General features: G+C 39.9%; 1 protein-coding gene across 3 annotated transcripts; it reads left to right on the top strand.

Annotated features, from left to right (window-relative positions):
- The first annotated feature begins 953 nt into the window (after window positions 1–953).
- Window positions 954–26,087, top strand: pacsin1b (protein kinase C and casein kinase substrate in neurons 1b). 3 transcript variants are annotated; one of them, XM_018683902.2, is made up of 10 exons: window positions 954–1,105; window positions 18,345–18,470; window positions 21,837–21,993; window positions 22,081–22,316; window positions 22,637–22,792; window positions 23,272–23,447; window positions 23,538–23,658; window positions 24,073–24,197; window positions 24,352–24,548; window positions 25,328–26,087. In XM_018683902.2, exons 2-10 carry the CDS (start codon window positions 18,411–18,413, stop codon window positions 25,435–25,437), a joined length of 1,338 nt encoding a protein of 445 aa, XP_018539418.1. In that variant the 5' UTR covers window positions 954–1,105; window positions 18,345–18,410; the 3' UTR covers window positions 25,438–26,087. The 3 variants fall into 3 exon arrangements, with proteins under 3 accessions (XP_018539418.1, XP_018539417.1, XP_018539419.1); XM_018683901.2 differs by lacking the exon at window positions 954–1,105 and adding an exon at window positions 8,803–8,957; XM_018683903.2 differs by lacking the exon at window positions 954–1,105 and adding an exon at window positions 13,985–14,239.
- The last annotated feature ends 739 nt before the right edge of the window (window positions 26,088–26,826 follow it).

Below are 26,826 nucleotides of genomic sequence, written 5' to 3'. Positions count from 1 at the left end.
AGACATGCATTCAAATTCCTACTCAAGTAAAATTTTGTAAGTATAATTAGGAAAATGTACTTAAATTATCAAAAGTATAAGTACTCAATGCAGAAAAATTGCCTATGTGGTTATTATTTTATATGATATGATATATGATATGATAATTGTTCATGTATTAATGTGTATGTGTAAACATACAGATAAAGCTGCAACAAGTGCTTTTCTTGAGAATTAATCTGCTGAATTGTAATTGGTAAAGTAACTAGTAGCTATATAGCTGTCAAACTTCAGTACATAGTACAACAGACATGGTGGAATGTCAGAATAAAATGGCATAAAAAGTATCATCAATACAAGTATTTCTAATATGTACAGTAGTTGAGTAAATGTAGATTACTTAGTTACGTTCTGCCACTGTATTTATCCAGACATAACACAACACTTCTTCATTGGTCATGTTTACATGTGTTATATCAATTTACATCAACAGCCCAAACAAACCACTATGTGGTGAATGTCAACAAAATAAAAGCATATATGGATCAATGTAGTTCTACAATACCACAAATGCCACTGGATGAAATCTGAAATAATCAGTGGTGGAAAGTACAATTACTCAAGTATGGTACATGACTACAAATTTCAGGCTCTTGTACTTTGAGCAATTCCATTAGATTCTACTTTATACATCTACTCTAGTACAATTAAGAGGAACATATTGCACATTCTACTCCATTATACTGTATTTATATGACAGCTTTAGTTACTAGTGTCTTTAAAGATTAAGACTGTACATCCAAAACACCAAACCGCCTTATAAAAGACTAACGAGTAATAAAATGTTTAAAATCTGCTCCACCTCCACCAAATACAATAAAATGTGTATATTAAACAGCACGTTTCCTCTCAGAGGCTCACCTGTAAAGCATTTATTTTGAAAGAGCTTCCCGGAAGTCACATTGTTCATTATGACTACCTTGACAACAGCCCTCGGACCATCCCCCATCTGGCGGATCCTTTCAGTTACATATACCGGCGATACGACGGAGGCAGTCCCTGCTGATGAAGACAATGATGACATTTTAAAAAATACACAAAGAAGCTGGATTATAATTTCACTTCGGTATGTTCCTCTTTATGTTATATGTTCATTTTTTTAATTTGTTGTTGATAAAGTACGTTAATTCATAGCTAATATTGCTGAACCGTTACATCTTATATCGGTGGAAGCAGGCGTTTGTCAACCAGTGGTGGTGTGGGTGAGACTAAATTAAAGTCCATAATATTAAAAGTGAATTATATAGAAAGGAAATCCTGATGATTATTTGCTTTTAGCCTCATGTCTGTATGATACAACCTGCAGTTTGTGGTGCAAGTGCGAGAGATGTAACTTGAACCTCTGCCATACTGTGCTCCTGCTCCATGACACTTATTATAGATAAAAAAAAGAACCAGGATGTCTATGCATGATAAGTTTATTGTACGACTATAAAGAATAAGAGTTGCTGTGCAGAATATAAGGAGCAGAGAGCCAGTGCAGGCTGCAGCAGAGGACAGGGAGGGAGGTCCACAAAGTAAAGAAGCTGGTCTCTGGGGGAAAGCCTGTGCTTCCTCCAGACCAGCTCATTTCTTTGATTTATCATTGGAGAGCAGCTGGTGGTAGATCAGGTCAGAGCTGGTGTGAGGTGCTGACCTCCCTCTGAGTATATTCTCTCATCTCTGACTCTGAGTGAGCTCTGTCCACGGTTCTGAACTCTGTCTGATCTCTGATGTTGCACCACAACAGGCAGCCGTCCACTGATTTGTGTTCTTTTCTGGCTCAATATATGCCTGCTTCCTTGCCCCCAAGTCTGGCCAACATTACTGTCAGATCATTCCACTTCCACATCTGGACCAGTTCTGTTGTACACACAGAAAATCTTCTGGCTGTCAACCAACACTGGAAGATAACAGCCAGAATCAGTTGTGGAAGTACATGGGCCAGACTCAGGCCGAGGACCCGGGCATATGCTGGGCCACAAGTTAATGTATGAGTGGATTACTGAACAGGCCAAAGGGGTGAGACCAGAGCCTCTGCTGGAAATACTTCTTATCGGACAGTTAGTGAAACGAGTACAAAAAGATGGGAAAATATCACAAAGAGACAGGAAATGGTTATAACAACACAAAATGACCTCAGGGAGACACAAAACAACAACAAAAACACACATACCTACCACTCAGAGACACAAAATGGCCACAAAAGTTACAAAACACCTACAAAAAGACATGGGATGACCATAAAATAACTATAGAGCGAGACCGCAAGACCAGAAAGAGACACATGACAATTGCAATGTGACGCAAAACTACTGCAAAACTACTACACAACTATCAGAATGTGGCCACATCATCATTTTGAGTCTCTAACACTCACTGAGTCCTCTTTCTGTGGAGAAGGGGTGGTGGGCCTTTGTTTGGAAACCAGCTGATTAATCACAATCTCACATTAATTAACAACAGTGTTAATGATCAATCACTTCAGTTATTTATCAAGCAAACATTTCCAATATGTGCTGGTTTAAGCTTCTCAAACATGAGGATTTGATGCTTTCTGTTTTTTATAATCATTAGAAATTATACACATTTGGGATCAACCCTGTTAGGTGAACAAAGCATTCAATTTGGGATCTAGGAAATTATGATACTGATAAAACAATTAATTGGTTATTCGGAAACAATCTGGTTGTTCTCACACTATTTTTGCAGGTAGAGTAGAAATCCCCCGCCTCCTCTGCTGTTTGTTATGAGGAAATCGTCTCATCTCATTTCTGTTCATCAAACCCATCAATCTGCCATAACAAGGCTTAAACAAACACAGCACCACTTTAACAAGTGATCATTAAGATGCAGGGAATGGATACTGAGGAATATACTCTGAGAGTGAGTGAGTTGTTTTTATCATGAAACACAGGAGGAATATGAAGTACTCTATTCTTTTTTTTTTTTTTTTTTAAATCTGATTTATCATGACGTTAGATAGATTTCCATGTTTTACTTTGTTATAGCTGAGGGTCATTCAGAGAAAGAGGCATTGAGTGGATCTGTGTGTCTCTGCTCTTATTGGAGTGGGAGCCTAATTGGATTAATCCATGTGACAAATTAGGAACACTCATTTGATTTGCAGCTCCCAGTCCAACTCCTCTCTGTTTTTGTAGGCGGAATGACAGATGAGTACTAATGTAATTAATTAGACCATACTCTAAATAGTCTTTTTTAAATTTCTCTGTATAGATAATTATATAGATTTGATCATATTATTCCCAGTGGGCAAAGACACAACAGTTTGCTCTCAATATTCATTTGTAGTTACAAGCCTAGCATGTCACATCTGGTGCTCACAATCCCCGCCTGACATTACATGATTGAAAGAAGGTAATTATGCCTCTCTAGTCGTCCCCTCAGTCTTTGTAACCGAAGATATGGCTTCAGACATCCAAAGCTTTTCCATCTACGTCTGGGTTTGGATCAATGCAAATAAAACTTTCATTTTATCTCCAGCTCCTCTGAGAATTACCACAAGACTAAATGGGTTACAATTGTTTCAAAGTTACGTACTGCTCTCCTACAAGATCTGTTAGCATGCAGGACAGATTCATTTCAAAACTGCACTGTAAAATATTACTTGTTGTTTCAACTTAAAAACATGAGTGAAAGGGCTTCTAGGAAAATACAGTTTGTATTCAAACTGCTTTGGTAGTGTATACTTGCAAATGTAGTTCAACTTAAAAGTTTGTTTTAAGTTTGTTGTAAGTTGTTTACTTGATTGCTAACTTGATCTTTATTTTATAGAAATAATTTAGTAGTTTGTTGGACTTAAACATACATTTCAACACACTATTATAACTATTAACTATGCGTTTTCACATCACTTTGGACCATTATTATTACATTATTTATTTTAAAAAATAACAACACAGTGCACCCAGATGTTAGCAAGAGGACTTGCAAAACAAATGTGGTCTTGTTAGCACTGAAACCATGGCTATCTTTAAGTTTCATTAAGTTTCCATCATGTCAGTCTACTGTATGTAGTATATGGAGAAACACTTCAGCTGAAAATTTACACTGCTCAGTGGAAAAGGGTTCTTCATACATGCTCAGATGCTCAGACATTCAGGCTGTATGGTGACAGAGCAGGGCTTTGGCTTTAACTGTAAGGTAACTGGAGCCTGAGATAGGATCCTCACAAGGGATCATGGGAAAAGGCAGTGCTGCATTTCCTTAAAGGCCCAGGGGTCTGCATCTTGTCCGTCCTTTTCTTTCCGGCTGATGTCACACATGAAAAGATTCAGGGGAGGGGGTTTTGACTTGTGATGGTGGGATACAGTAGGGAAAAGGGCAGAACTGTCAGGACATGCCTCAGCACATGGTGTTATGCCGCCGTTGAAACAAAGTGATGATAATTAAGTCCAATGATCCCTTCTTTGTGTTAAAAGTATGATCGATTGCTTCGTGTTTTTTCTCTCACATACCTGAAGCAACCACTGATGGAAAAGGAAAAGACAAGCACCAAGAAGAACAGGAGTTTGAGTTTTATGAAAGATGGCAGGCAGCTCTGAGCTGGAAAAAGAAAGGCCAGGGTGAACTCGATTCCAAATATCCAAACAGCGATTTTGCTGTTTATGAGAGCTGCACTAATAAATTGGTATAAATCGCTCACTTGGCAAGTAAGAAATTGCAGTACAGAAATGCCAAAGATATGACTGAGATCATTGTAAACACTGTACATAGATTATCCAACAGAAAGCATCATAAAAACAAATTTAAGGGATCTTTTTCAAGGAAAAATAGTAAATCAGTGCCAAATATTCTGTGATTCCAGGCTCTCAGATGAGATTTTCTGGTTTGTTTTGGTATTTGGACTGAACAAGACATTTGAAGACATCACATTTGGCTCTGTGAAGTTGCGAGGTCATTTCACAGTGTAAACAATTGACAAAATCATTGAAAAAATCGATTTGAGCCTGTTATGTATGTGTGCGATTTTGTTTTAGCATACTGCAGCAATTTGGGATCTGTAACACTCATGTTTTTGTATCTGAATAATACTATGTACATACTGTAGACAGCATCTGTCTGGGTGAATGTCTAGATAAGTGGTACAGGTTTTAAAAATCCAGTTTTCACACAAAGCAGATTTAGCAAATCATGAAAGTCATGAAAGACAAAGCTACTGCAAGTTTGAGGTACTGTGTTATGTATGAGCTGTTTCAGAAACATTTTCCCAGACACTGATTAGAACCCCCCCTGCGTGTCTACACTGTCTGACTCTGCTGCACTGTGCCTATACGGATCCTGAATCAGCAGAATCTAACCAGCAGGCTTTACAGTGCTGATCAGCAGCAAGCGGCTTCATGCCAACACACACTGTGCGTTCAGCTCTTATATCCTGAGCTGAAACTTCCTATAGGTGTATCCAGGTCTCTGCCTGACGGTAAATTTATATTATGACAGTATGGGTACAGGCCTTCCCTAACATTTATACGCTGTTTTCACTTCAAAAGTCTTGGTAACTGAAAGTCAGCTGCCAGCATTTCAAAAGCACAGATGGTTCTATTGCCAAACTTGTAACATATTAAATGACTCATAATGTCTTTTACTTTCATGCCAGCTCTCAGTTTGCCAAAGTGTTTTTTTTTTCTTACTATAAAAAAAATCTTGGAAATCTCTTCAACTCTTCAGCTGCTCTTTTATGGTCTGTTAGTTGACAGAAAAATAACTGCCAACTATCTAATGTCTAATGATTAATTAATGTGAGATTTTAAGTACTTTTCCTTGAAATCTTCTTCTTTTGCTCTTTTTTTGTGAAATATAAAATACAGACCTGTTAAATCCTTCAAATCAAACAGTCTCAGAAGTAAAGCAGAACTGCTCTCAACTCCAGACTCAAACCTCTAACCTGTGATGAGGGTGCCACAAATAGATATTGCTTCATTTTAAGGGGTCATAAGACTGTGGCGTGGTGCTAGGATTTCATAAACTACATCCTCTCTCTAGTTTAGATGCGTGTCAGTCTTGTATGACTGCTGGTCAGACTTTCGGTGAGCAGAGTGCCTGTGGTATAAAAGTCATTGTGACTCTGCATCACGTGACGCGCATGCTTCCACTTTGCTGACCGTAATAAATCAGCCCGTATCTCCGGGGCATCTCTGCAGTTAGATGGTACATTACAAAAGCCATCTCTCAGCTCAAGAGGAACAAGGAGAGGCTATTAGAAGTTGCTGGCTGCAGGTTTGCTTTGCCCCTCCGAGGCTCCGGCGTGTCAGATTTATAGTGTCAGTGAAGTGCTTCACAGCTAAAACAAGAAGGAAGGAAGAGGGCTTGATGTTGCCATGGCAACAGGGTTTGGTAAAGATGGTGTGTGTGCAGGAGTTTGAATGTCTTGTGTGCGTGCATTTTGAAGTAGGGGTGCAAGTAATGATCTTTTTTCATTATCGATTGATGTGCCAATTATTTTCTTGATTAACGGGTTAGTAATTTGGCCAATAAAGTGTCAAATAATAATGAAAAATACCTCTTACAGTTTCCTGAAGCACAAGTTGATGGGCTTCAAGAAGTTAGCTTGTTTCGTCCAGTAAATTTTTAGTTAGTTTAGTAAATTATTGCTTTATTATCACACAAAACTAAGGAAAACAGCAATCCTCATCCTCACAGCTGAGAACCTGCAACAGGAGAATATTTGTAATTTATTAGCTAAAATGGCTTAAATTATATATTTCCTATCCATCACAGTGCACTGATGGTCAAATCTATAGCTGTATTAAATTTTTTTGTTGCTCAACTAACTTGACTGACAAATGATTTCAGGACAGATTGTTTCAGTACTGATGTATTTTTGTGTTGTATTGTAATGCAACAAGGAAGGTGCAGTATTTATATTTGTAAAGGCTGTTTTGTACATCATACTGCATTGTAGACCTCTTTGCACTTACCTGCCTGCATCACTGATGGTGTTTCTTCTGAGTGGATCTCACTTCTAACAGCCAGAGGACTTTTCATTCACGAGAACAACAGAGGCTTTTTGTGTATTTGTGTGTGTGTCTGCATGTGTGTGTAGCTCTCATAGCTTTTAGCAGCTGCACAGCTAAAAGCTATGAATGACTCACTCCATTTTGCCCACTGAGATTCCTGCCCAGTATCGGCTTCCCTCTGTCCAGGGCTCAGTGTGAGCACACTTTGACTCCAGCAGCTGAACCAGAGGCTTCAATAAACACCCTGTTCACACTGCTGCCCTGCACTGGGCTGTGGAAAAAAAAAAAAAAAAGGTTATTGATTACAAAATGAACTGGGATGGAGAGCACACTTGGCCTCGAATATTGACTGAATTCTTTAAACCCTGGAGTATGAGACAAGGGCTCTGTGCAGAATACAAGATGGTGTTCCATACACATGCATACAAATTTTTCTAACTATGTCTTTACTTCATGTGAGGGACATCATGTGCAGGCGATGGTAATACGGCGATGGGCTGCAACTAACAATAATTCTAATTGAGTAACCTGTTGATTATTTTCTCAGTTCATTAATTCTTTTATCCAAGGTGACTTTTCCACTTTTAGTGCCTCAGACTTTTGCAGTACTGTAGATTTAAATTTAATTCTGAGTTTTATACCATATTTTGAATTTGGAGACAACACCAGTTATCTGTTGATATCTCCATAATGGCACCAGCTGTAAATGTGTTTTTTTTTTTTTTTTTTTTTTGAAGATTTATAGCATGAAAGCAAAGCCACAGTCTAATGACTGAATCTGCAGCAGTCTGGATCAGACATTCTGGTCCATCTCTCACTGAAATGCCCCAGCGCAACAATAAAAAGGATGCTGTCAAACCTCAGCAGGAAAACAGACCCAATTATAAGATTATGTTTTCTATATGAGGAATAAGACCAAATCTGCAGCCCTTTCAGTTCCACGTTTGCCTGCGCAGTGGTCGTAAATTACTTCCTGCAATAATGGGATATAACACTGGGGTCAAACGGAGTGAGCCCCACAGGGAGAAACATGATTAGATGACACGCAGATGGCACATACTGGGGGGAGACGAGCATCTGTGCGCATGAACAAATGAGTGGCTTTATTTGAGTCTTTCACAACTTTAAGGATTTCAGGTGAGAGGCAAGATCTGTGTAGCGTGTGTTGTACAATGAATGGAAAAGTGGCTGGCTGCTTCAGTGTGAACCTTCTGTCTATTATCACAGGACACACACACACACACACCTGCCAGCTCTGATTCCTTTTATACGGAGCATCACACCAAATAACAAAAGAGCTTTGTGTATTTGTCTTGTTGGCATTCATTATACTTTCATATCTGTGGGAAAAAATAATTTCCTCCTAACTGTTGCAGTTTTATTCATGCACCATTTTTCTAAATAGTCAATCAGAGTATTCAGCCATTCATTGTCCATCAGCAAATCTGTATTGATTGAGTAGAAGCACCACTGCTGACCTGATACCCCCGACGTTGACTCATCCCTGTCTGTCCTCTACAAAAAAAAGAGCCTTTATCTAACCACATGTGTGACGGTCTCCTCTCTGCCCTTCCTGTCTGTCTTTATCTTGGTGATGAGTAACTTTCTGTCTCATTCTATCAGTCTCTCTTTCTCTTTTCCTGTATCTCTTCTTCCCAACTACAACGAATATGCGTGTATATGTGACAAGGGAGAGCCGTAAGTCTCCACCCTTCCTTGCAGCTAGCTAATTATTGATGGCCTAATGTGTCTTCTCAGGGTTATGTCAAAGTTCAGTATATGTGTGTGTGTGTGTGTGTGTGTACGTGTGAAGAAAAGGCGTGTTAGATTGTGTCATGGTTCCCGGTGAGCAGACGCACTCTTCGACTCTCGGTCTCAGGTGTCAGTTCTCCTCAAAGCTGTCAGGAAATTACTCGGAGTGACGCTGTCGAGGACTGAGCAGCCGCACAGAGGACAGACCAGGTTCAGTAAACTACTCTGATCTCTAATGACATGTCTGGATGTCTGCTTTTAGACAGTTGTGTTTTAATTTGTAGTTGTGAGCTTCTTCCACCTGTTTTGGTGTTAGCTGACATTTAACAGATGATGCAGATCTGAGTTAATGTATTCATGTCTTATTATTGCAGAGAAATTCATCTTAGGTTAAGTACACGCAGACCTTGGTATTTGTCTTATCTAATGGAAGAACTATTCAAATTGGTATTTCAGTGGTGTAACCTTGGATGCCCTCAGAATATACCGATTAATATAAACAAGGTGCATTGAGCCACTATATGACCCATGTCCTCTTTTATTTATTTTCATCTGTGGCTCTGTTTCCTGTACGGATAACAGGCCTCCAAGTTAACAATCACCTTTTGCACTTGCTGATCAATTAGACATTGATTGTACTGTATAAAGGCTGTAGCTGATAAAAATAGGACCACTGACTGTACACGTGTACACGTATTTAAATTTGCTTGTGCCCAGCAGTTGTATTATTGATGATGCATGAATATTGTAGAGAAACAGGAATGAGTTTCTGCTGTTCCCCCATCTGCCTGCCTTGGATCTGAAAAATCCTTTTCAGTGGCTTGAAATTTCTTTTAAAGGACTCCTAAATACATTCTCTTGTTGGGCTTTTTTATGTGTTTGGATACAGCACCAACACCTTTTTTGCATGTGTTTGAGGTGATCTTCTTTCCCATTCACAGTTACACATATTTGCGCCAGGCGATTGCACAACCGCAATCTTCCGCTGCTGGCAATTAAGCAACACCATCCAGAGCAGCTGAGGGACAAATGCCTCTAATTGAGGTTTCCTCAAAGATAATATTACAGATGTTGAGGGAACTGAAACCCGTTACACGTTGGTTTTATTTACCTGCAACATTCGTGTTTGCAGCTGAGACATCTGCTGAGAATCCAGGATGTTTTGCAGGGCAGGTATTGTTTGTCGGGGGGCATCAGTGGTGATATTATTCTCTGTGAAAACTGGAGACAAGTGTTATTTTTTCATAAAATAAATTCCCTCAGACAGACATTTCAAGGGCAAACATACCAAAACACATTAGACACACAAAGTTCTTGGTCAGGATGCTGTGCTACTTCACTTGTATCACTTTGTTTTAGAATCTGGTTGTCTTGACAGTGACATGAGATTACATCAAACCTTAAAGAGTTTCTCCACGTGAGTCAGGTTGGTCATCTCGTCTATCTGTTTACACAGCACTGTGAATTATTGATGAATGGGGCTCTATATATAGGAGCTGAATCTGATGAGGGCAGCAGCAACAACACAGTTTGTCCTGAGGGAGAGAAAAACTGCTGCATTTGAATGTGGCCAATATCGCACGGTACAGGAGGTTGTTTGTGCTCAGAGGGCAGCTCCACTGAGACACTGAGAGGATGCATGTCTTTGTATGTGTACAATGTTTGTGGGTAGATGTGAGGATGTTATAGAAAGTGGAAATCATCTCGTCCAATTACTTTCCAAATTGCATAAAAAGTTACTGTGTAACTGTCACAACACTGACGCTGCAACATATTTGTTTGCCTTTTCCTTGAAGTGTCACCTCATTTTTCTTAACTATTTTGTAAAATGTCAGCAGCCTTTGTTCAGTTTTTTTTTCTTGCCAAACCTGTCTTTTATTTTAGATTCATTATGGTGGATGAACTGAAGAGGAGTGCACTGTTGTTATTTTATAGCTCTTTTATATGGTTAGTATGTCTGAAATAATGTTTCCCTTACTATGAAAGGATTACAATTAGCAAAACAAATGATATATTGTAGATGTATTACTTTTTGGGCAAGCATAGGAGTTGAGATATACTGTATATATGAGAGAAAGAAAGAAAAGGTGAGGACAATAATCACAGTTGGATCATAAATCCAAACTGGTGTTATTTTGTGGCCTTTTTTATACAAATATGGAGTCATTGATTAGGAAATGGCTGCCTGGTATTGCTGTAGCACTGAGCAGACTGGTTGCCTCCATCCTTAATTGGAAAATTCATGCGGTTTTGGTATTTATCATGAAGCAGGTCAGCTGTGATCAATGGCCAATATCTTTTTCTTCCCAAATGCAGCAAGAGAAATGGTTTCTATTATCTCCCGTGGTAGCAGATGTTTTTTGTGGTTATGCTCTCTCAAGTTTAAGATCCAAACATTAGTTTCATCGTTTTGTTTTGTTCCACCTGCTTAGATATTTAGACTTCATTGAATAAATCAATGAGTTTATTGACCTAGTTGAGCAACTTTAGATCTTCTTGTTCTTTATTATTATCGTTACTTATCTTGCCAAGAGATTCAACATAAAGAACTGACTTTAAAACAGTTTTTTCTTGAGTGTGTGCAAAAACATATTGGATGTGCAGCTTTGTTAACCAAATGTTCAGAATTGTGTTTGAGAGAATAGATTCATTAATCCATGGGTTGTATGTTGTTCTGATGCAGTTGATTTATGCTGTATATCTGATATGAAAATCATCTCAAAGTGTCACAAAATATATATATATTTTTAAAAAAATAAATACATTCCAGCCACCAGGGGGTTTGGCTCAGCCTCACCTGTACTTGTGATTGTGAATTAGCTCTTGTTAGCATGCTAACCCGCTAAACTTAGATGGTGAGAAAAATGAACAGTATCCCTCCTAAACATTAGCATTGTCATTGTCAGCATGTTAGCATTCTGGCATTAGCATTTAGCATTTATGAGTACTACCTCACATTGTTCTGCCGCTTGCACTTTCGGATTTAATCTCCAATTTAATTTGGTGTGATCTGTGAAATGGCCAGTGCAACAGTTTCTGATCACAAACTGTTGCTCAGTCTTTCTTCTTTTCATCCTCAATATCACATCAGCAGTCACCACCGCTGTGACCTGTCCATCGTCCACCTCACTTGTTGTGGACTCCACACAGAGATAATCAGTCAAAGGAGGCACACAGTCGTCCTCTCTGCTCTCTGGGGTCTTGTCTCATTGTGACAGTCCGGTTGGCAGGACAATCAGGCTGCAGCTGAGACTCTGACAGAGGTCTCCCTCTACTGTTCCACTGGTTTTTGGATAATGACTGTGCTGTCAAGGAGAAAGACAGTGAAATGTCTCAGTAACTTCTTTCATAATACAAAATTCTAACATGTATTTGTTTTGCGTTTGTCTCTGTATTTTACACTTGTCCAGTTGTATAGCTTCACTTTTGTTCTGAACTTGACAAGTTTATGACTATGAGAAGGTTAATAATTAATCTCTTTATGGCTGCCATGTCAATGCCACAGACCTGCTCATTGGCCTTTTATGTAAATTCCAAACAGCTTACATTTATCTATCCTAGAGTCACCTCCACCCCTCATATACTCAGCTTGATGTCGTAATCTCCCATTACTTACTTCCCACCCTGCCTGTCTTTTACCGGAGCCTACTGAAGGAATTTGTGGTGTATTGAAACTGAGCCTCTTTTATTACCTGGTTCACTGGACCAAAATCTTGAAACTTCGTCTTATTCCACCTTCTACATGTTTTTTTTCCCTCTGGTCTTTCCTTCCTCCCTCTTAGAATATGTCCACACAAAGCTGCAGTATGTAAAAATAAATTTGAAATTGCATCTTTTTCTTTGTGTTTTGGTCCTTTGCCTGAAAAGTGAGCTCTTGGAAAAAGCTTTCCAGGGTATGTGAATCCAAAGACTCCAGCTGTGCTTTTTTTCATAAAACAGAGCTTTTGTAAAACTATGAGGTAAGCTTGGGCACTATGTGGCTGTAAATGTAAGAGGACAATGTTGTGTTGACTAACTCCTTCTGAGATCACTAATTTTAAAGTCAGATAAAAGATAAAAGTCAGTTAAGATGATCACACACCATGACCAACAAGCATTTTCAAAATTAGCCATCATAGTTAGTTAGAATTCTCTTTAAGAAGTAGTAGTCACATGCAAACAGCTACACTAATTAAAAGAGTCACATACAGTATATTATTTGAAATATAAACTGGTAAAGCTTTAAAGTCTGTCATAGTAATGAGTGTCTCCAACTTCAAGCTGTGTTGCAGTTCATTCATTAGTAAGGTGCATAGTATGGGATCTAGTTTTCCTCGGTTCAGAGCTGGAACTTTTAAAACCAACCTATCCTGTGATCTGTCGTCATGGTTATTAGCTCTGAACTCAACAGAGGACGTTAAATGTCTCAGCAGCTTAGATAGCAAGGCTCTTAAAATGATGACACAGGTATGCTGATAGCATCAAGATACCAGTGACGACTATCCAACCTTTTCATACAGCTCACAATGGTGACTACAGTAGCTCTCATGTGTAGTGAGTCAAATGACAGTGTGGTAAACGGCACCCAGTCTCAGCAGCATGAGCATACAGGGTATCTCCATGTTGCAGTGTAGACAGTATGGTTTTCCTGTAATCAAAGGAGAGATGAGCTCTGTTTCAGTATAAGAATCTAATTTGCATTTGAATTTTTGTGCAAGATGTGAGTTTTGTAGGACATCTGCTGTCTAGCCCAATTAATTATAATGCTGAGCATGGGTAGGATTAGAAACATCAGTGGTTTGTGCTCTTGTGTAAAGCACATCAGACTTCTACTTTATGTACAGGCTACACCCAGTTTAGGTTGGAGGAAAAGTTGTTTGTATGTTTGTTTCTCAGCATTAGAATACAATATCCATGACTAATAACTACCTAGTGTGTGCTGCTTTGTGTATACGCAGGGCATTCAAATCTCCCCCGTCAGTTATGACTGGCTGTTCATATTCTTTCTCCAACAAAGTCTGGTCATTGAACACCTCATCTCATCCACACTACAGCATCTCCAGTGCTGCTCATAAACTGCCCACCCTGTTCCCTTGCCCCCCTCACCCCCCCTTTCTCCCTCTCTCTGCTCCTCTCTGTCTCTCTGGCCTGCTGCTCTGTCTGAGCCTTTCAACCAAAACACCACAGGATTATCCCTCACTCATTGAGAAACACACACACACACACACACACACACACACACACACACACACACACACAGCCTTTTCCTGCACAGTGCTCTGGGCATTAAGATCTCAGATCACAGATTAGAGTGACCGGCTCCTCTTCTTCTGCCCTGCACACTGATGCTCCGTCTCTCAGTCAGTCAAAGAGGACGGAAGCAGCAGAGCTGTGCAAAAATAAATGAACCAGGAGAAGAGGCGAGTAGGAGGAGAGGGGCTGGCTGCCGGAGGAGCCCACGTGTCTCTTTTTTCCTAGCTGTAGCCTTAGCCGCTCTTAATGGAGGACTGGGGGTAAGCTTTTGTTGCTTTTGCAGGGGGCTGTGTTCTCCCTCTCTCTCCCTCTCCCTCTCTCTCTCTCTGGGTGTATTGATGGCCTTTGTCTTGGGGGGTTTGACTCTTGTGGTGTGTTGATGCTACTGGCTCTCTGCCGTGCTGCGAGTTGCGTTGCTTTTTGATGCCTGTGCACTTGCTTCAGAGGGATGGGGATTCCCGATGCTCTCGTTTGTTTGTGAGGATGTGGATCTTTCAGTGTTGAGACTGCAGGTTGTGCTGATGAAAGAGGAAAAAGAGTACAGAATTAATCACAGCAGCGGGATGGTGACAAAATATCAAATGGTGCTGCCAATGTTTAGGTGTTTTGTGTGTGTGTGTGTGTGGGGGTAGGTATTGTTTGTGTGCAATTAATAACTCACTACATAGTGTACTCTAAATTAGAAATACAATTTGACTCATGTCGTTATTTCGGTCTCACTTGTTGGCTTTATTAAAAAAGTGGAAGAAGCGAGTCATTGGTTGTTTTCCTACACTGTGATCTGCCTTTATAAGAGCCAAGCAAAGGGCTATCCTGAACAAAAGCCCCCTCTCTGCATGTCGCTAATGGATTAACCAAGCATGATAAACACCCACTTCTCTACCCCACACTCCACGCTGCATCCAGTTAAGGCATTTTGTTTTGCCCAGAGCTGTTGGGTTAGGCCACTGTGCAAATCTCCATCAATTAACTGGATTTGAGATTATTATTTTTTTAGTCTCCTCACCTTCCTCGCTCATTTCATCTCTGCCCTTCATTGTGAAAAGTGTTGATCCATTCATTGGTCCATGGTTGACCCAAATACCCATGCAGCTCCCACCCCTCCCCCTGACCTCCTATCAAAACACATCACTGCTCCTTCTCTCTCTATTGTTTCACATCGACCTCTCCTGCATCAAACCCTTCTTCATCAACAGCTTTGGCTTTATAATGAGATAATATTCTAACCTTCAGTCTCTAATCAGCTGTTTTGGTTAGAATTTGCTATACAAAGAAACAAAAATATGCAGCACAAACTGCTGAGCTAGGACAATCTCTTTAATGTTTCATTCATGATGTTTTTATGTTGACTTTGAGGAGAGATCTACTGTACTTGCAGAAAAATGTTTTGTTGTTTTCACTGTCTGAGTTACAGAGGAAATAGTTTGATATTCTGGGAAATACAGTTATTTCTGTCTTGCAGAGACTTAGATGAGAAGACTGATACCACTCGCATGTCTGTATGTAAATATGAAGGTGCAGCCAGCAGCCGATTAGCTTAGTTTAGCTTAGCATAGCATAAAGACTGGGAACAGGGGAAAAGAGCTAGCCTGCTCTGACCAAAGCACCACTAAGTTTCACTAATTAACATGTTACATCTTGTTTAATCTGTACAAAAAAACACTTCCTATGTACAGATTAAACAAACAACCTCTTTAGAGGCTCATTTCTCAACACTTTAATAAAGCACTGTGGCAGAAGTTACCTCATATATCTCAAATTATGCATCAGTCTGACTTCACATGACAAATCCTTCACAAATGTTCTCTGTCACAGCATTTGTTTATTGATATTTTGCATTCCACCGGAGGCTCAGTGAAACCTGTTTGTTGCCTGTAACTGGCATTTGGCACTGATAACAGCGCTGGCAAATAAACCTCCTTGTTGTTTTCTTGTCATCTTGTGTTTTCCATTCAGTTAATTTGCACCCTCACTTTGCATCTTATCTCAATCTGCATTTCTGTTCTGTGGTAGTGTGCTGTTGGTAGCTCTTCCCTCACCTGCATACATTCATATCCCACGTCTTATTTTGGGTAAGGCATCTTTTTTAAAAATCTCAGTGTTGTGTCACTCCTCTGATTCATGCTTCGGCAAAAACCTGAAATAAAGCAAACAAAATGCTTTGGTTTTAACAAATTGTGGTGGGGAAGTGCAGCTGCGTTGTGGACTATTTTAACAGTAAGAGTTGTGTATTCATGTCCAGGTGGGAGGCCCTAATATCTCAGACTGAAAACAAGCCTTTAATGTGTATCTCTCTGAACAAATGGCAATAATGGATTACTAGTTAACGCAAAAATATAGGTTCACAGTAGCACAAGAAAAATTAAGAGTTGTTAGGTGTCTTTGTGGTCATTTTGCACCTTTTTGTCATTGTTTTCAGTCATTTTGTGGTTGTTTTGCATTTATTTGTAGTTGTGTTTCTTCGTAGTCATTTTGTGTCTCTTTGGTCATTTTGTGTCTCTCTGGCCATTTTGCATCTCTTTACAGTCCTTTAATTGACTTTCCAACAAGAAATATTAACAGTCTCTGTAAACAGAGGCCCTGTTCCCCCCTGGGCTCCTGTGCCTGTGCACACCAGGCCTTTTCAGTAATCCATGTAGGGATAGGTTGGAGGGTAAATGGGGAGTCGGACAGATAAAGATTTTTGATTTTCTCTCTTTTCCTCTCACTTTGGAAGCCATTTTGTGTCCTAATTTCAGCAAGCGTCATCATTAACAATCATGTCACAGCTCTTAATTTCTGCAGTAACAGAAGGTGTTCCAGCGAAGCCTTGGGATAATGTTAGCGGACCAGAATGAGGAAAGATTATTCTGCAATTAGACTACAGTGTTCTGACAGAGGATGAGTGAGTCAATGCCGCTGAAAATTAATAGCCAGTCATTACATCTATTGACAAAGTCATCTCAGGGGAGTAGAGGGAGAAATAGCCAGAAGCACTCTGGTTATGAGGGTGATTGTGGTATTGTAACTACCTGAGTCCACCTGACATTAGTGAATGGAAAACACTGTGTAAAGTACAACTATCTCTGCCGGTGAACTTTTCATTTCCACTGATGGTTATCACTGAACATGTAACCTTTAGTTTGACCTTTGTATACATCTCAGCCCATTCATTGCTGAAGCAGTTGTTTGATTGACAGATCAGATTATCACACATAAATTCTAAATGTAATACTAATTTTATGTCACTGGTACATGAATCTCAGTGTGTTTTAGACTGTTGGGCAAACAAAATAAGCAACTCGAAGGTGTCACCTCGAGTTCTGCAATATTATCAGGGATGTTTTCTGAAATTTTATAGATTAATTGACTAATTGAAAAATAGTTGTAGTTAGAGCTGAAACAATTTTTATGTCTCCATGCCTGTGACAGCTGTGACTGGAGGCTTGTTTGGATTTCTACAAATTTGGACTTAAGGATGAAGTGATTAGAATTTGGTCGTTAAAGTTCGATGGTCAAGCTCACAAAACCCAATTTTGGTCATAAGTTGATAATTCACGAGTTAGTTTTGATAAAATTTCACTTAAGCATCAAACAGGATAAAATTATGAAGTGATGGCATTTCATATCCAAAAAGTCAAAGGTCAGCTTCACTGTGACATCAGAATGTTCAGCAACACTTCTCTGGCCATTATTCAGCACTGTAGGTCAGACACAGAAGGGAGATCATATTCCTGCAACTTGACTTGTTGGTGAGGTGGTAATTTTAGTTTAGTTAGACAACTTAATTGGCAGCTTCTTTGATCATCAGTTAATCATTCAATCTATCTTTGACTATAGGAAATTGTGACAGGCAACAAAACATTTTGTATAACAAATAATTAATTTAAAAAAAAAAGAAATAATGGTTGATCGCAGCCCTAGAATACATTTCTTAACATAGAATCTTGGCCATGAACATAGTCATGTTATCTACTGCTCTTTATAGCTTTAGTTGCATTCAGTCTGTGTGGTTAATTCTTTCTAAGCATCTAAATAAACGTCATAAATGTTTCATCTGCACTGCGTTTTCGTTGTTACGTAAGTACTTTGCCTCCATTTTTCAAGAATTAAGACTATGATGTTGTGATCACACGAGCTGTGGGAATAAGTACTCACAAAACAAAAATATGCATGAGCTTGTGTTTATCACAGTGTCATTACTGCCTGCTGTTCAGTTTGAACGTGTGAAGCGATTATTTAAATGAATACAGCCAAAAATACTGAATATATAGCAACATCATTTGTAGCCTATAACCAGATTTATGAGTTCAGAGGGTGTTTATGCGTCTCACGTATCCTTCCGTTCACAGTGCTCACAGTCTCTGTGTTTACACTCTCTTACAGTGCATGAGGAGCGTTACTCTGCTGCAGACCCCCACAACCTGAAGCCATCCTGCCAAATCTGGGACCATGTCTGGAGCCTACGACGAGTCCGCCAGCCAGGAGGAGACCACAGACAGTTTCTGGGAGGTGAGAGAGCAGGACAGAACAGTTTTTGACAGATTAGACCTAAACTGGGAGCTGACACTGCCAAGTGATGAACTCTCACTGAACCGGCTTCGTCTGGGAGGTGAGGAAAGATAGATCTGGGGCCTCGTTTATCAGCTGCGTGTAGGCATGGATTTGAACGTTAGTCAGGCATGTGCTCGTTGGTAGCAACAGCTTCAATTGCGGTGTTCGATCACATGCACAGATCTCTGAGGGCAGCACAGATCTGTTCACAGGCATTCACTTTTAATCATTCAGCATGATTTTAATGGTTATGTTTTGATACCTTTATTCCTGAATGAGCTGACTAAACCTTGTGTTATGCAAGTGTTAAAATAAGTGGGATAATTAAAAACAACTTTGGATCCCAGTGTAACCATCAGGGACAAATAACTGCAACTATTTTGTCATCTATGGATGACACTGCAGAGCTCCTCTGATTCCTCTTGTGACTCCAGTGTCTCTTTAATGAGCTTTTATTTTCAGGTCATTTTTTTCTTCACCTCTACTACAGTTCCTATTACTGATGACAGTGTTCATAGCCCTCATGCTGTTTGTAGATAAGCTGCTCCTGAAATGTCTAAATCACTATTTTTAGTTTAGCTGAAATTCATTTTCAGCATCTCTGCCTCCTTGTCTGAAGTCTTCTTTCTCACTTGCTCCATTTTTTAATTCCAAATACTCTTATGATTTGGCTGTAAGCTACATTGTGCATAGGTGTAGATTCACACATTTTAATACAAACTCTCCTGTCGGTGCAGGAGACTTGTGCACAGATTTGATAATATGATATGATAAACTTTTATAAATGAGGCTTAAAATTTTTAGGTTGAAGTTGTTGTATGGGCATCTATAGGATTATGGTCTTAAGATTTTAAAAGGCATGTTACCACTGTATCTGTCTCCTGCCACTGTAAGGACAGATACATTGTACAGGTTTCCAAAGGACCTGACTCCTCTGACTTCTGTCTGCTGTTTAAAGATAGAAACGACAGACAGACTCACATCAAATAAATGTTGCAACATCTGTCCGAAAAATGGCTGTCCAGCCTCAGACATATCTGCAGGTCATGGAAAGTCTTTAAGTATTGAATTCCTTCAACAAAAAAAGGCCTTAGCATGTACAAAACTATTAAATTTCTTAAACACATACCAGGCTTCCTGTTTTTTTTTTTGTTTTTTTTGTTTTTTTTGTGGATAGATATAATGTATTATTATGATAATTGGCATTATTATTATGGCTTGCCACAGTGGCTAGTAGGTAAGGTTTAACAACAACAACAAAAAAAATTCCAAACAAACTTAAATTGATTATTTCTTAATTTGGTAATATACCCATAAAAGTTATCAGGGGGCTGTTATCAGTTATCCAGGTCCAGGTTACCAGGTCTGATAACTTGTATTACTAAGAACTGCTCTTAAATATAGCTGAGGGGTACTAACAAGAGTGGAGCATAAATGTCAGTGAGTTGTTGTACCTTATAAAAAATTCTTGGCCCTGATGGTTTTCTGACAATTGACAAGGCCTTAACGTTTCATTTTTATTGAATCCTGCTCAGATGATGCCCTCGCTTGTTTTCTCTGACCATAAGTATAAAACCCCACAAAGTCCTATCACATGGGGAAAAGCAGAAAATGTTTGGCATTCTTGCTGAAAAATGACTTAATCAATGAATCATCTATCAAAACAGTGGCTTTATTTGTCACTTGAATAACTGATTATTTACTTTAGATGGCTGTGTGTTGTACTGGGTTTCTGCCACAAGATTACATCACCAACAACCTTTATCGAGCACAAACAGTTTGACGTAATTCGAGCAACAAGTTCCCAGAAGTCCATTCATTATATATGAGAGCTGGTGACTGTTCACAAACAGAGAAAGAGTTCACCACATCTTAGGCTACAGATAAAACTGACTATCATGTAGCTGTTGTTTAGACACAGTGCGTATGATGGATTGAGTCAACAGAGAAGACACATTGTCACTTCATACGTTCAGGTTTTATAATCCATTTCCCCATAGACTGGGCTGTGTTTTATCCTTATGTCTCCTCTACCAGGCGGGTCTGTTCAGGAATCAGCTGGAGCAGCGAAGGTGTCTGCCTCCAGCACACAGTCACTACATCACAGTCACTCACTGCATTACAGTGGAGCTGCTGCAGTGCTGCCTGCTGATAGCTGATTCGGCTGGCTGAAGCACAGGGCTGGTGTGGAATACAATCATCTGTTCACAACTGCTTTCATTTAGTCCACATTTAAAATTTGCTGTGTTGAGGTACAGGTAAACATCTATCACTCAGTCAGCAAAGATGCGCTCCCTTTTTTCTCAGTCACAAAGATATGAAGTGAATGCAGTAAGATGAGATTCACTCTGTCTCTGGGCAAAGCTATCAGCCCTCTGGGAGCTGCTCTCTTGCTGCTCCTGCCTCTGTGGAGAGTTGTAAATGATATGACATTGACTCACCCCCTGCTTTCATTGCATAACTCCACACACAGCAGCAGCAGCAGCAGGCTCTTCCCTGCTGTACCCCCCTGTCTATTCAGTGCATCACCTGCAGGCTGAAAAGAGAGTTGCTTTTAAGACTACACCTTGTGCAATAAAGCCTACCAACAGTAGAACATTATGCAGCAGTTTTCTCTATAACAAAATCTCTGTTGCCATCTACAGCCATAAAATAGTTTATACCAACAGGAAACAAGGGGGAACTGGAAAATGTCAACATCACTTCTTAACTAAAGCATCAGACGGATTCCATCTAGATTATCTTTGCATGTCTGAAGTAGAGGCAATTAATTGATTAGTTGGTTGAAAGAAAATTGGAAATATTTGATTCTTCCGGGTTGTGTGTGAGAATTTGCTGCTTTTCTTTGTTTTTCCATTATATTAAATGAAATATTTGGGAGTTTGGACTGTAGCTTGAAGCAAACAAGACATCATAGTTGTACAGTTATTCACTTTCTATAGGAGAAGATTGATATCACTTAGGTAAACGAGGCTGGAGCTAGCAGCGAGTTAGCTTACCTCACGTACAGAAAAGCCACAGATAGATGTGGGCTTTGTTATGCTAAGCCTTAGAACCTCATATACAGATCCAGAGGTGACATGGATCCTGTGATCTAAGTCTCAGGAGGAAAGCAACAAAATGTTGACCTATTCCTTTAATACATCACATTTGAGGAGTGATGAACAGTAAATCAATACCTGACCTCAGAGTGATTAGTAGGGCAGACTCAGAGGCCAAAACAGTGGAGTGTTGAGAAGACAAACAAATAGAAAAAACACCAGAAAAAAGTAAGTAAAAGTACATAATAGCTGTACAGACACTAAGATGTTGTTTTTATGCCAGGTTGGGAACTACAAACGTACCGTGAAGCGGATTGACGATGGTCACCGGCTCTGCAATGACCTGATGAACTGTATCCAGGAGCGTGCCAAAATTGAGAAAGCCTACGCACAGCAGCTGACCGAGTGGTCCAAGAGATGGAGACAGCTGGTGGACAAAGGTAAGAGGAATTAGCAAAGGGCTAATGTTTTGTTTTGCTATCATATTAATGCTTCAGTGTTTCACTCACCTTTCGCTCCTCCACCAGGGCCTCAGTACGGCACGGTAGAGCGAGCCTGGGTGGCGGTGATGACGGAAGCTGAGAAGGTGAGCGAGCTTCACCAGGATGTGAAAAACAACCTGATCAACGAGGACTTTGAGAAGGTGAAGAACTGGCAGAAGGACTCGTACCACAAACAGATGATGGGAGGATTCAAGGAAACCAAAGAGGCAGAGGAGGGCTTTAAGAAGGCCCAGAAACCCTGGGCCAAAAAGCTAAAAGAGGTGAGAGAGTGTGTGTCTTTGTTGTTTGCAGAGGTTTTGAAATCCTTTTCTGCCACAAGTGATGAATGGGACTTAGTTAGTGGTGCTGACAGCTTTAAAAATTACATTTGAAAAACTCAACAGTAACCAGAACATAGTTTCTGAGAGGATGTGCTGCTGTTGTGTTTTTCAAATATAATTTTTCAGTGACATAAGGCACACAAATTACAGTTTGTTTGAGATTTGAACAATTGCTAACTAACATTTCTCACATTTATCACTGGTATAAAAATTGTTTTCCTCCACAAATGTAATCTGCTTGTTTCATCTTCCCCCTGTAGCTCGAGGCTGCCAAGAAGTCGTACCACATGGCTTGCAAAGAGGAGAAGCTGGCGTCCACCAGAGAGGCCAACAGTAAGGGCGAGGCCTCTGTGACAGCTGACCAGCAGAAGAAACTCCATGAGAAAGTGGACAAGTGCAAACAGGATTCACAGAAAGTGAGAACATCAGCTGCTGCAGCTCTGACAGGCCTGTGTGATCATCATTATGCAAAAGCTATTTTCCACTATCAAGTTAAAGCACATCAGCTCACAGGCTATTTTAAGATGTAGTGGAGCTGGTTTCTCTGGGCCCAATGTTGTAAAGGCAGCGTAGATGGAGTCAGCGTAGCATTGTTAATATGTGACTGAATACCACACCTCCCCCTTTATATCGCTCTCTCACTACTTTACTATGTAGTAAAGTGGACTCTGAGCTTCTCTGACTGCCATGACCTTCACACTTTATACCAACCACCATTAGCTTAAGGACACATTTATTGTCCGTTTAAGGTTAATAAGATTCACTTTTATCCACAGAAATGAAAAACAGGAACATGTGGACTAATCACCCCGACATCTTTGAGATATTACATAATATTTCAAATGTATTTCATGCTGCTAAGAGTTTGTTGCTTGTGTCTGTGTCACAACCCTAGGCAAAGGAGAAGTATGAGAAGGCTCTGGATGAGCTGAGTAAGTGCACCCCTCAGTACATGGAAAACATGGAGCAGGTGTTTGACCAGTGCCAGCAGTTCGAAGAGAAGAGGCTGAGCTTCCTCAGGGAGGTGCTGTTGGATGTCAAACGCCACCTCAACCTCACAGAGAACCAAAGGTTAAAGGCATTTCAAAACAGCTAATTTTACAAGACATGTTCATCAGATGATCATAAGCCACGCACTAAATCTTTGCTGTTTTTTCACAGCTATGCTACAGTATACAGAGAACTTGAACGCACCATCACATCAGCCAGCCCGCAGGAAGATCTGAAGTGGTTCAGCAACAACCATGGTCCCGGCATGCATATGAACTGGCCACAGTTTGAGGTACAAAAATACCATCACGGGTTGCAGTAACATTCATAAAAACAATCAACATTATGTCATCACTGGAGAGTAGTATTCTGCTTTATATGCTGTCCTGTCATTTATATTTCATTTTCCCTGTTTCCTATTTGACAGGAGCAATAATGACAAAAATAAAAGATAAATACATTCAGCTGCTAGTTTATTAGGTACACCCAGATAAAACTAATGCAGTATAATACAACAGTCCTGCAATAAATCCTCCTTTCAGGAAGGTTGTAATGTTGTTTTAGACAGGTATTGATTCAACTTTATGGTCATTTTTAAGGCAGCATTCAGCTCAAATGCAACATACTGAGTGATAGCTGGGATTGAACAGCTGCAGTGCATAGCAAAAAATTCAAATCTAATAAAACTTTGTCTCATGTCTTGCAGGAATACAACCCAGACCTTGTCCATAGCATCTCTAAGAAAGAAAAGTCAAAGAAAGGCAGTGATGGTGTCATGCTGACTAATGTCACGTCAGCAGTAGACCATGCTCAGGCTGGAGACCGGGGAAGGTAAAGTCTGATAAATTAAAGTACTGTAAAGTACTAGTAGTATTAACAGTAAATTATAACTATATAAGTCCTTTGCAAGTCAATAAAAATACATACCAAAAATATAGACACCATACACAGTGGCAGTAATATAATGTTAATGTATTGCATTCAGTGTCAGCAGCTATGAGAAGAACCAAGCATACACAGCCTCCACAGAGTGGTCAGACGAGGACCAGACGGCCCCGAACTCAGGCAACGACACCAACGGAGGGACAAACCCCTTCGACGAAGATGTGGGCAAAGGTGTGAGAGTGAGGGCGCTGTACGACTACGACGGCCAAGAGCAGGACGAGCTCAGCTTCAGAGCAGGTGAGCGTCACACCCGGTTACTCCTGCCGCAAAGTGACATAACACCACAAAATTATTTTCTCACAATATACTTCAAAAAAATCTGGATTAGTGCAGTAATTCTGTACTTCAGTTGTTGCTCAACTAATCTCAGAAAATAGTCTTGAATAAGTAAAACATTATTAAACGTGCAAGTTAGAACAGCTGTCTAAAAGTGATGGATAAATGGTTGAGACAGGAGGGAGGGACACAGATGCTGGTAGCAACAACTAAATGGTGAACCCAAGCACAGTCACACACAGAGGCCACACTGAAAATTTTCAATGAACAAACTGAAATAAGAAGAAAAAACTAACCAGGGCTCACAGGGAGATGCGCTGATGAGCAGGCAGAAACACAGGCAAAATATACATGCTAGGGCACGAACTCGAGAACAACACTGATGCAGGAACAAAACAGACAAAGAGTGGAGGGAAGACAATGAGACACAGGTGAAACTAATCAGGGCGGAGCAGACAATCACAAAGGCAGGAACAACCGTAAACACGACAGGTAAGAGATTTCAAAAAAAAAAAAAAACAGGAAGGTTCTATAGATATCTTCATACTTATATATTTACATATTATACATATTATACTTACATATTTTCAGTCCTTGAGTACACAGGGTTGAGGGTATTGGGCAGAGTATTCCTTTAATGTTAATGATAAGATCCATGTGAGAATGAACCTATATGAAGTGAAACTGTTACATATCATCTGCACCCTGCTGCACATTTTTGTGTCCTTTCTTTTCCAAAGGGGACGAGTTGACGAAGCTGGAGGAGGAGGACGAACAGGGCTGGTGTAAAGGTCGTCTAGACAATGGCCAGCTGGGTCTCTACCCGGCCAATTATGTGGAGCCAATCTAAGCTGCTCCAGCCGAGGACGCTTGTCTCGTCGGAGGGCAAAACCCAGACTGAACCGTCCAGTCATAACTGCACATTGCCAGAGACTTCAAAGCAAAGCTTCCTCGTCCTGTCGGGCACAGTGAGCTGTCTTCATCTCAGCACTCATCACACAGAAGACTTTACTGAAACAAAATGACCCCCAGATACTGCAACTGAAGCAAAATATTTTAGTCTCTTTTGTGTGTAGCTGTGTTTGATTTCAGTCGTGACGCTAACATGCCATACAGTATGTTCTCTCATCATAATATTGATATGGTATCATCAGTTGTGCCTGGATAGTGAGAATGAGCCATGCATTGTGCATTTCATGTATATATTTTAACCTTCTTTTTTTTACAGTCTGGATGCTTGTACAGTTTTTTTCTCATTGAATTCAGTGTTTTCTTCCTTTGTGAAATACTTACATGTTTAGCCTCATAGGAATATTTTGACATTTTTTGGTGAAATGCACTTATTTGCTTTTTTCTTGAGAGTTAGATGAGAGGATTGATACCACTCTCATGCCTGCACGATAAATATGAAGCAAGATAGAGCCAGGACCAGGTTAGTTTAGCTCAACATTAAGAACAGAAACAGGGGGAAACAGCTAGCTAGCTAACAAAATCAGCTATCAGCACTCTTAAACTCTTATTCACATGTTATATCTTCATTGTTTAATCCAAGGAGAAAGGTACATGGCAAAGATGCCACTGAGAGGTACCTACTATACCTACCTTTTCTAAAAACAACAGGAAGTTGGTTATTGTAGTTTTACCCACTCGTTCCTCTTGTGTAAAGGTGCTACATGCACGTTTTTGCTATTGCTAGCCAACACTATCATTAAAAGCTGTTCACTTACCAGTCTAGAAGAAATGTAGCAAATTCAGCATAAAAATTCATTCCTTTTTGCTGGTTTGCTTCTATTTCTGCCACCTCTTTTCTTCCACTGAAGTTAGCATGCTAACCATCTAACCCCAGTCTGTACCGTAATACCACTTTGAGATAGTGAGTCACTGTAGCATCCAGACTGCCCTCAGTCCAACACAGGAAGATGTTATAAAAACTACATGTTGCAGTTTTAGAAGTGACCACCCCTGGACAAGAAAACAAATATTTTTCCCTCAGTTTATACAGGATAAAAGCTGTTATGTTATTTAGTGAGCTTTAGGGACAGGTCCAGGCTAGCTTCTTTCCACCTGCTTCATGTCTTTATGCTACGCCAAGATAAGCTAACCAGCTGCTGGCTCAAGCTTCGACCAATTATCTCATATAACTCAAGAATATTTCTTTTAAAAATATCAAACTATTCCTTAATGAATTTAGTTGTTTTCCTGCTCCATTCCACAGCATGTCACTGAACAAGAATATTGA

This window comes from Lates calcarifer, linkage group LG12 (assembly GCF_001640805.2).
Source record: "Lates calcarifer isolate ASB-BC8 linkage group LG12, TLL_Latcal_v3, whole genome shotgun sequence".
Lineage (NCBI taxonomy): Eukaryota > Metazoa > Chordata > Actinopteri > Centropomidae > Lates > Lates calcarifer.
Note: the sequence above shows the minus strand (reverse complement) of the source record. Positions and strands in the feature narration are given on the sequence as shown.

What these genes read in the sequence shown, in the direction of transcription:
- pacsin1b (XM_018683902.2), top strand. Translation starts at nt 18,411, where the DNA reads ATGTCTGGAGCCTACGACGAGTCCGCCAGCCAGGAGGAGACCACAGAC. An exon ending in GGGCCAAAAAGCTAAAAGAG is followed by an intron (nt 22,317 to 22,636) that starts GTGAGAGAGTGT and finishes TTCCCCCTGTAG; the next exon opens with CTCGAGGCTGCCAAGAAGTC. An exon ending in CGAGCTCAGCTTCAGAGCAG is followed by an intron (nt 24,549 to 25,327) that starts GTGAGCGTCACA and finishes TCTTTTCCAAAG; the next exon opens with GGGACGAGTTGACGAAGCTG.